The sequence below is a fragment of the Sinocyclocheilus rhinocerous genome, unplaced genomic scaffold (genome assembly GCF_001515625.1).
Source record: "Sinocyclocheilus rhinocerous isolate Xijiao unplaced genomic scaffold, SAMN03320098_v1.1 scaffold5970, whole genome shotgun sequence".
Classification (NCBI taxonomy): Eukaryota; Metazoa; Chordata; class Actinopteri; order Cypriniformes; family Cyprinidae; genus Sinocyclocheilus; species Sinocyclocheilus rhinocerous.
The window spans coordinates 43,661-54,858 of NW_015623524.1; the positions used below are offsets into that span (position 1 = coordinate 43,661).

Sequence of the window (11,198 nt, forward strand, 5' to 3'; positions counted from 1 at the left end):
TTGAAAACGTTTAGCTTAAATGTTTAATATGAATAAACAGTGCTCATAAACGGCTGCTGAGGTAGTATTCTCAAGTGAAGTGAGTTGAGGCTTGGACCCGGAAACAGCGCTTCTTACGTCACCACTTAACCGAATTGTAGGGAAAATAGCTCTTTTATTAACATTAATTATAAGCTCTTATATTCTATTATAATCTAATGTTATATTGATTGCTTTAATGTTTGTGTTTGAACCTACTTCATCTTATTTTTGATTCTGATTCTTTCTATATTTCTTTATTTTATTTTTTGCAGGATCTTGTTCACAAGTGTTAAGACATGAATTTAGGATCCAACGAACTATTCATTCATTTTTGAATTGCAGGCCAACTTACCTTATCATTTTGACATCATTAGTGATTTTTTTTCTCCTGTATTTGTTGCCTTATATTGCATTTATTAGCAGTTCTCCAATGAAATAACACAATCCTTATACTTATTTCAGTTTAATGTCAAATAGAATGTTCATTACTTTTAAACTGCTGTTAGTGCACCTGTGTTAAATCATGCTGTAAGATGCAAATACAACGCAGATCAGATAAAAGAGACTGCTTATTTGATTATGTTTGTGCAAACTATTGATTTATTTGATGTGAGGAGATAACAGATCAATGACACTAGATGGAGCCAGAGAGTGGCGTCTGATAACATTAGCGCTTAAGTTGTCAAACAATTCAAGAATGGATTTCTGATAAGGGTTATAGGTTATTTATTAGGTCTTATATAAGCTTATATGTTATATAGCTATATAGATGTTTTAGTGTACAGAAGTGTACATTTTTGATAAATGGAAGTATAACACCTTATGAAAATATGTTCATGTTTTTGTCCAATCAATTTTGAAAATCTTTGTTCAGTGATAAATTAATATGGATGATAGGAAAAGTATATAAACTATGTATCTGTCCAATAAACTTCTGTGTGTGCATCAGTTCTTTCCCCAACCATGCAGACCATTGATGATTGTGAGAGACAAAAAAACAGTTACTTAATAGAAGAATAAGAGAAATTAAATATCACGTGAATACAGTTTCCTGTTGGTCTAGATATAACAAGGTGTTTATATTTGCATTAATATTATTAATTCATATTGGACCGTTAAACTCCAGGGAAAAATATAATTCAGATTGGCCTTGGTGCATTCAGGATTATCTCAGTGTACTTTGTGTCAAACACGTACTAGAGGAAGACTGTTTGACACTCTGGTTTTTTTTGACCATCCTTCCATCCTGCCGTTACTTGTTTAACTTGTCAGATCGGTCAGGTGCTTGGCCAATTTTTTACATTGTAACTTGAGCTCAGTGTGGGTTTTTTGTGCCTACAATTTATGAAATAATTACCATATAAATTGTACTGATACTCAATTTTTGTGTGCTATCAAAGACCAGAAAGAGCCATTTCCCAGTGCTAGAGTGCATTTCCAAAAAAAAAAAACACTGCTAGCCAACAATGGTTACAGGTTTGGTCATTAGCAACAAAGTTAAATCGTTCAGTGTTAGTGCACTAGCTAATTTACAACATTTGCATGCAAATTTGTGTGGTTGGAGCTCTCGAGTTTCTTGATGTGAATTTGAGTAGGAAAAAAACTTGGAGTACAATATATGCTATTTTTCTTTCCAAATTTTTATTTTACTTCTTTTAGGTCGTGCAGTATTTTTAAAGAGTGTGTATACATATTGTGATGGGTGTATTGTTATGGCAGTGGTCGCCAACTGGAGATGGGAATCAGAGACTTGATTTAATGAGCAGAGAAAACAGCCAGGCTTGTATTTCAGTGGATCCTGTGCAGGACGGATTATTTGTTTGTTTATTATGTATAGTGCACTGCTTTGTGACTAGAGACTGCACTCGTGTGTTACGCCCATCTAGGGATGAGGTGAAACAAGTAAGGACTTGCGTAGACAAAGAATTGCAGCATAATGAGTTTATTTTAAATTGTGAGTTTAGGTTTGGGAGCTGACCAAGCCAAAATAACAAACAAAAGATTTTTGATTTTAAACCTCTATCTTACTTCACCAAAAGAAAAGAAAATACAAGTCACTACCCTAACTGCCTAACAGAGATCAAAAGTTCACAATAAACAAAACTGGCGTCAGGCTCCCTAATATCCCAATATTTACAAAACTATTTACAAATTTCAAAGGGCAATCCAAGGTCAGTGTAAAGGGGTCAAATAAACCAACACATTCCTTCTGATACAGACACTCAAACAAACTATCAAACAAATAGTACTCAGTCTATAATTCCCCCTTAACACATACAAACTCTCACTATACAATCAAACTCTGCTCATAACACAAGGTGGCTCCTGTGGAGGTGATGGCATGATTTTTAAAGTGCTGTGCACCATTCAAGACAGAGCATCAGTGAGCTTGCAGGAACCAATTAGATGATGTTTCTAGACAGACACACACACACAGACATTCCCAAAACAACACAGATATAACACGTGCACATAGCAGGATGCTAGTTTTGTGTTAAAGATGCTGTACGGTAACAATCAGCAGCATATAATAATAACAACATGTATTTCATAGAAAGTTAATTAAGTGCTTCTTGTACAAACTGTGCTAACATTTATACTGTAGTAATAGAAAATAGCCTGTAGGTCTGTGGAGTGCCCTCAGGTGGCAGCTCTACTTTGTAAAAATACACATTTAAATCAGAAAATTATAGGCTATATTTTGTCAAAAAGTTATTTTATTCAAATTATTATTTTATTTCATTTTCAGTATCTTTATGAATATATCTTCATGCATCTATAGATTTATGCTTACATCTGCGATGTGATGTGAAATAGGTAATGTTCTCTTTGCAGTTGCACGGACTGCGATATATATTTTTTTCCACAAGTGTGCACACCTGGGTCTGCTGATTTTTGTTTTTATAAAACATGAGATTGACAAAAGATATATTACGGGCCAGTGTTTTCGTTAAGTGGGTTAGCTAACTACTGAAGAAAACCCAAAAGCTTACAGTGCTTGGTATTTCTAGGCAGTCTCCCATCCAACTAACCGGGCCTGAACCTCCTTAAATTTAACGGTTATTTAAATTTTTTTTTTTTGCTTTTTATTTTGTTATTTGTCATTTTGTTTATTATTTTTGTTTTTTCCTATCTTACTACAATTATTTGTCTTTATGAATATATATTTATGTATCTACAGATTTATGTTTACATCTGTGATGTGAAATAGGTAATGTTTTCTTTGCAGTTGGATGGACTGCGGTATTGGCCACAAGTGCGCACATTTAGGCCTCTTGATTTTTGTTTACATAAAATATTGTAGACTGACAAAAGATAAATTGTGTTTTTCTGTCTATTAACTCGATTTCCTTGTGTAGGTGAGCTTAAACAGTATTTTGTTTTTTAAATTTAGAAACACTGGCTCAATTTTGAGAATCATATTAATAATAATTTTTTAAAAAGAGCCGTTTAAGTGCTTCTAAACAGATGTAAGAAGTTTTAAAACAGACTCTTTAAATTTTAAATATTTATATTTAAATGTATTTATTTATTGAAAATAAGTGTTAAAATTTAATCACACCTTTTAAGTAAGTTTGTGTGGCACTTCCACAGATAGTCAATGGTCAGTCAAGGAACTGATGGGAGTCTTATATCAGTATACTGAACTACAGGAATGCTGATTATTAATATTAACATCAAAATATGATATTTATAAAAATGGGGTATGAGGCTATGGTTGGGTCCTCTGATTTGATCAAAGGTGGCTTGAAATGTTGAGAACTGTTCCTTTTCAGAGAACATTTGAAAAGTGTAAACATAGATATTAAAAATACAAAAATAAGTTCTTCGTTTGCATTAAACGGCGTGAAAGTGCTTGCTAAATCAGATGAAATGTAAAAACTAACAAACTACTATTTAAACAAACGTTTGCAAAAACGGATATACAATGGGTACGGAAAGTATTCAGACCCCCTTAAATTTTTCACTCTTTGTTATATTGCAGCCATTTGCTAAAATCATTTAAGTTATTTTTTTTTCCTCATTAATGTACCATTTTCACTTGCATGCAAGGCCATAACCATGTTTTGAAAATTTGTATTAAAAGGAAGTATCTAAAACTAACATAAATGCCAGTATTTTTAATTCATAAAAGCAAAATTTCGCATTAAAGTAATTTATTTTCATTTTGGCAGTGTCTGATATTGGGTGGGATGGGGGGTGTCTATGGCCTTGCTTACATACATCATAAAACAATACAATATATTTATATTCAAAATAAATTCACTTCAAAATATACATTTGATACCGAAATAATAAAATACTGTAACAAACACTAAACTTGAAATATTCATAGGAGATGAAACTCATAAAATATATTTCACTGTTCTATACATTGTATAGAATAATAAATTGATATGACATCATATCCTTCATACAAAAATCACTTAAATACTGAAAATTAAATAAAATCTTAACCCTCTGGTGTTGCATGCATGGCAGTCAAAAATAATTATTATTTATGTTTGTGTATTTGTTTTCAGTTAAATGAATGTAACTAATTTTATTTTTATTTTTTTTGTTTTGTTTGTGTTTTTTTGTAATTAAATATTTTGATCATTTGTACTTGTATGGGATTTTATGGTACTAAATTATATGTTTGCATTATATATAATCAGGGGTTAAATTGGGATTTGTTACGTGGGGGGCTCTGTGATTTCAGGCTTTCGAGGGGTGCACATGTATGCAAAGCCTACAAAATCTTATATCAACTGACAAACTGTAAAACATAAGTTGAGAGAACTTCAATTAGTAAGAACAAGAAAAGTGTTTTAAAAAGCCTATATTGTTATGTTTAAGTTATGAAAAAAATGCACAAAAATACTATTTTCAAATTTTATATGAAATATATATTTTTCAATATAATATTGATATTTAGTCGATATCTAAAAAAAAAAAAAAGCATTCAATACGATTTTGTTTGGGTGCAGTACCAAATGTTTCCACATTAAATTTGGAGGACAAATTAGACTTTTTCAGGACCATTTAACCTTTTTGAATCAAAACAATTTTGTGTGTGTGGGTGTTTACGTAGCAAGGGGCAAAACTTTTGCCTAGTTTCCTACCATTCCGAGAAAGACAATACTAAAAGAAAAAAGAAAAAAAAGCACCAGAGGGTTAAATAAATCCATACCACAGACATACCACATTCCATTCAGACAGTCTGAATGATTGACTGATGATCTCTCTCTCCTATGGCTGCTCCCGTTAGGAGAATGGGCTGTTATTTAATTCTCTTCATTTATCAGAAGACACTGAGCTCTCTTCACTCAGCCTCCTGTAAGAGAACATAGAAATAATCTTAAAAGAGAAAAAGAAAAGAGAAGCAGCATGATGTACTAGAATGTACAGATACAGCAGGTAAAATTTTAAAGCAGTCCAGGAACTGAATATTCTGTTAAATGTTATTGACTAAACACAACTGGTCATGTATGTTGGTGGAAAAGTGCTAGAAAAACTTAAGAGATTAAATAAAACTGCTGAAAAAAGGTGGTGTCTGAATATGGCAAAAACAAAAAAACATATGTAACAAAAAATTAAAAAATTAAAACTTCATCAGTCCTTCTATATTAATGTATTCTGTAACTCTCAACCCCAGGGAGTCTTCATTCTGATAGTGTGTATGAATTCTGTAGCATGAATGGACATGTTGAGTTATAGTACTTTATAGATATACAAATACAAAAAACACAGGCATAAATATCACTTGAGCAAATAAACACTAATCTGAATGGCTAAGTCATGGCTTCATATCTGAAGGAAGGAGGAAGACCATTTGTGAATCAAAAAAAATTGTAATTAACAAAACAGCTGAGAAAAGAGATACTTGCCTTCGTTTTTCACTCCTTGTACATGATTTCACACCCACATATACAAAACGTATAACCAGCAGCAGCACCACCACCACCACCAATGCTGACACAATATGATGTGAACGCTGAGATTTTTCTGTAATGGACAAATAGTATATAGTAATTAGTGTAACTGGATCCTGCTAGGCCAAATTTCTGGATAAGATCTTTTTTTACACATTTTAATCATCAACTTTGGAGAAACAAAACCCCATTCATTTAGTGTGATAGTCATTTAAAAGAGTAGATGACAATTAACATACTGGATACCTGTGACATAAATTTTACTTTTTAAAGTCAACAGCAGATCAGTTCTGTAAATGATCAGTTGATATCAGCAGCACTGATGTACCTGTACATGTGTGACAGAGCTGACTGATGTCCAGATGTCTGGTCTGGTTGCTGATGGGATTGTTATGCACACAGCTGTAGGTGTTTTTCTCCTGATATTCCACCTCCAGAGGTAGAGAGAGACTGATGCTGAGATCAGACACACTGATGCTGGACAATAAACTGTTTCCTTTGTACCAGGAGAGAGTCACATCACTCACATTCACCACTGAACACAGCAGTGAACATCTGGACACTGACAATAAAGATGATGAAGAACAGTTTGAAGAGTTGCTGGAGATGACAGGAACATGCAGAGGAGCTGGAAAATATGAGGGGAAAAATTTAATTAATCTAGTGCTTTTTCACTTTCTTTAATGTCACACTACAAAGAGAGGCTGCTAATCTTGGTTCATCATAAAATATTGAAGGCTTTTTATTTTCCTTCCAAAACTCTAAATAACACTACCACTTTCCTAAACAAAATAGCAAAATGTTCCTGATTTATGAGTTCATCACATGCATTAACAAACATGCCAATTATTTGATCTAACACTTGAGACAAAATACTTTTTCTTGATTTTCTTTTTTTTTAAGATGATCAGATCAGTGTTTTTTTACAGTGTACTCTAACAAAAAAATCTATGTACAAAATATACAAAAATATAGTATTTGATATTTTGATATCAAAAACAGAATTGGAAATGTAATAGTGAAATATGCCTGTTCTAACACTGCAACTCCAGGATGAACAGATTTTTTTAAAAATAAAACCAGAATAATAAAGGTGTTGTGATTCAAGAAACGACATGGTGGTTGAAAAATTACAGTTACAATGTTTCAGGTGCTATAAGATATTGGTATCTGTATTTTACAGTTTATAATAGTATATGTCATTAAATAATATAATGTTACAAGATCAAAACACAGGGTGACACACACGACACTAGAATAATCATTACATATTTTCCCTTTTACTATATGTAAAGACAGTAACAGAAATAATTATTTTACTGTAAATGTTTGGGTAAAACTTTTTTTTTGAGAGATGTGCACAAGGTAAAATATACTAAAGGACTTTACTCACCATAGACAGTAAGATTGAATCTCTTGCGTGAAGTTTCTTTATTTGTAATGATCTGTAGCATATAAAGTCCAGTGTGTTCAGTTCTGATGTTTCTGATGGTCAGAGATCCAGTTTGATTGTTCATCTGGAGTCTGTCTCCAAATGTCTCATTACTTTCAAACATATCAATGGTCTGATTTTTGATTTCAGCTATACGAATCTCTTGAGGCCCAATCATCCACACTATCTGATCATCTTTCTGTACTTCAGTAACATCAGTGTTTAGAGTGACAGAATCTCCCTCCATCACTGACACTGACACTCCTTCATCTGTATCTGCGCCAAACACACCTGAAACACATCAGGAAACAGTTTAAGTTTCTACTTCTACAAAAGACAAAAACCTCTCTTGAGAATCTAACCAGATAAGGACAAAAATGTCTTTACATTACATTACCAACATTATTGCCTTTCCTTTATTGGACAAATCATAGTTTTCAAACATTACAAATATCCAGAAAGTCCAAAACCACATTTCAGCCCTGAGGGATCAGGAAAAAATAAACTAAAGATCACACTTTAAATCAAATCTCTGTGAGATTTGAGATATTTTCATATTGTCATAATTCTGGCTAATGACTAATAATGTCTATTAAATGTAAATGTAAATGCAAATTAAATGGTTTCATTTTTTTCTGCAGTCGAAGAAAGTATAGCCTAAATGTCAGTGATTCCTCACATTTTAAAGATTATCAAGAATTCTTTTTTTTTTTTTAATCAGTCCAATACATGATCAGTCCACTAGGCTACACTATACTTTCTTCGACTGCAGAAAAAAAACCGAAACCATTTAATTTGCATTGTTAACTTATGAATTAAATAAAAAACAATAAAATCACAACAAGAACAAAATATTTTACAATAAGAACAAAAGAAAAAAATAGACAAAATTACAAAATGAATGCTGAATGATTCAGGACTTTTTTCAAAAGCAATTGCAAATTGTATTTTCAATTGCGTTTTCCACATGTGGGCGCATAAATTGTGACAATCCAAATGCAATTGCAAATCTTGCATTACTGTTTGCATTTTCGCTTTCGCGAACGCACAGTGACTGCCACATTTCAAATGAAAAAGCAAAGTCCATTTGCAACTGTATTTCCCATGTCTTACCAGTTATGAGCCTGTCATATTTAAATAGCAATATTCATTACCACATTTGCTTTTTCACTCTCTCTGCGTTGTGCATGAAACCTGCCAAAACTCAGATGTAATCGCAATTCCTTATGCATTTGAATTTCCGATGTCTCAACATCTCTCACTGTTTCTCTCACTCCGATTGATGCAAGTAAACAGACAGTGTAATTCTACACTTATTACAGTACATTGTATTCCTTTCTTTTAATCTGTAAAAGAGCGCGTCACACCTTGTAACGAATCAGTCCACTGTAGGCGAGCGTAGTGAGAACCCAAGTGCAGTTTTATTCAAAACAAGGTGAAATCCAAAATCCAAACAAGATACACAGACTTGACTTGACTGTATATGCCCCACTGAAACAAATAAAGCAATTACTGTTTATGTAGAAGACAAAGTAGGCTTCCAATGTTCTAGCAAGTCTGTTTGATCATTTATTATCAAAGAAGCATGTCAATATTAATCAGGAAAATAAGATTTTCTTGTCAAAGTAATAACATTTTGTTGCAAAAATGAGTACACCTTCCTGAAAGTTAAAGGTTTTAAAAACAATTGTTTATCAACAGGTTACCCCAAAAGGGTGCATAAGTGTACGTAAAGTGTACTTATTAATAACTAAGCGCTGATCTATTTCTGTATTATAGATCAGTAGGTTGAAGGAGGAATATACGAGAAAAGTTTACTAGCAAACTAAAGGCACAGCATAAAGACTTTCCTGTTAACACCGTCTTAAAAAATATATGAAAATTACAGTGTTTTACGACAAAAGTTGGAGGTTACTACTTTTTAAGAATACCATAAAGACTGGTGGTTCAGGTCACAGCCAGGGGTTATATAAAATTATAGTTCAGGGATGTTATGTTGAATGGCTACACTAATAAGATCTGATTACTTCACAGATGTATCTTTGTAAAAAGAGGTGTGAATAGATATCATGCAACAGACAAAATACATGCATAATTAAAGACACGGTATGTAACTTTCATTGCTAAAGGGTGGATATTCAAAACAACAACAACGGCGTAGCTTGATGACGCTCTGAAGGAGTGGGGAATGATGGGAGTTGTTGTCTTCACCTCCACTGCTGATGGAAATCAATCAGACAGGAATCATGAATCACTTTCATGGATGAGATAATGAAATTAAATGAAGTTCTATAATTGTTGTGTTTGATCACATGATTTTATTACATTCTAATGAATTAGCCGCAAGTAATGTTAGGACGGAAATTTACAGGGAAACCATTCATTTGGAATTGTTTGAACTATTACTATGCTTTGTGTTTGTAAACTGTATTTATGAAGTAACAAAACGTGATTGTTTATTCACACAGGAATGACCTACTGTAGTTAAAGCACAATAAACTAATTTAGCTTTTTCCAAGGACCATATTTATAAAATATAGATTTCTGGCAACCGATACTCTGGTCTCATGAGGCCAAGTCAATCATTTTCGATCTAACTGCATCAAAAATGTATAATTCTAAAGGAGAATGAGAACAGTGAGTATGTGATAAGCTGTGAATTAAAAGGTATTTTTTAGTCCCAAGTCACGGTTTCACCCAGTTCCTTCACTTTACTCTGTATAGACTTAATTTCCCATTATTCCATTCATACACCTGTTGACTGTTATTATAATGCACCTTGAAGGTATCACCAGCTCATCAAGGACTTTGTTTAATCACAGGACAGCACACACCACTTCTTTGCACAGGGTTGTCGTTAACTCTATACGTATTGACTCATTTAAATGTGTTGGAATACTTACCTGTTGTTTGCTATGAAAAACCTGTTGTCATCTTCTATCTGCTCGTCCTGTTCATCATCCCGCTACTCATCCATCAGTATCTGCAATGCAAAAACTGGTATTTAAAATAAATTAACATACTAAATAATACCCTAACATTTCTTTTTAATTTAAAATTTTACTTTTATTTATTTAAGTGATTATTGCAAAACCACAGCGTCTGTCTTTGTATCATTGCCCACAAAAAAAAAAGGTTATACAGACATATACAACATATTATTATTAGCATTAGCATTATTAGCATTATTATTATTTATTGATAGTTCCAAGTCAAATACATTACATTGTCCAATTTATTCTATGCACTATATAGTAAGCAATTATATACACAATTGAATGTTGTTTGTGTGTACTTAGTATAGCTGATAGACCCTGATTTCGAAGGAAAGACTCGACTTGATATTCACTGTATTGCATTAATAGAAAGTAATTTACTATAATATGTCATTCTAGTGTTTAATTATGTGGAGGAGTCTAGCCTACTACGAAGGACTGGTATAGGAAGGACACAGCCTTGCAAGAATGCAGCCGTCCAGCTGAGAAACACCCCATAATAACTCACTCCAGCTAATATGCATGCGTGGTCAAACCTGGGCAAAACATATAAAACACATTTAACAAACCAATTGCACATATTTATTACTGAAAGTGTAATCTATTAAATGCAATGAACACATTTTCATATAACATTAAATATTAATTTCCTGTGTGATATGTTGGGACCTGTTGTCCAAGCTATATATATATATATATATATATATATATATACACATATACAGGTGCATCTCAAAAAATTTGAATATTGTGAAAAAGTTCATTTTTTAAAGTTATTTCAAAAAGTGAAACTTTCATATATTCTAGATTCATTACATGTAAAGTAAAACATTT

General features: G+C 32.6%; 1 protein-coding gene across 1 annotated transcript in view; it reads right to left on the reverse strand.

The window, feature by feature from the left end:
* Window positions 1-5,062: 5,062 nt before the first annotated feature.
* The window catches only part of LOC107712281 (SLAM family member 5-like), a 17,465-nt gene continuing 11,329 nt past the window's right edge, over window positions 5,063-11,198 (reverse strand). Inside the window, exons 3-6 of the mRNA XM_016517528.1 lie at window positions 7,330-7,659; window positions 6,265-6,564; window positions 5,892-6,009; window positions 5,063-5,338 (exon numbers count right to left, since the gene is read on the reverse strand). Of these exons, the coding sequence (XP_016373014.1) occupies window positions 5,299-5,338; window positions 5,892-6,009; window positions 6,265-6,564; window positions 7,330-7,659 (788 nt within the window). The 3' untranslated portion in view covers window positions 5,063-5,298. The remainder of the gene's footprint in view (window positions 5,339-5,891; window positions 6,010-6,264; window positions 6,565-7,329; window positions 7,660-11,198) is intronic.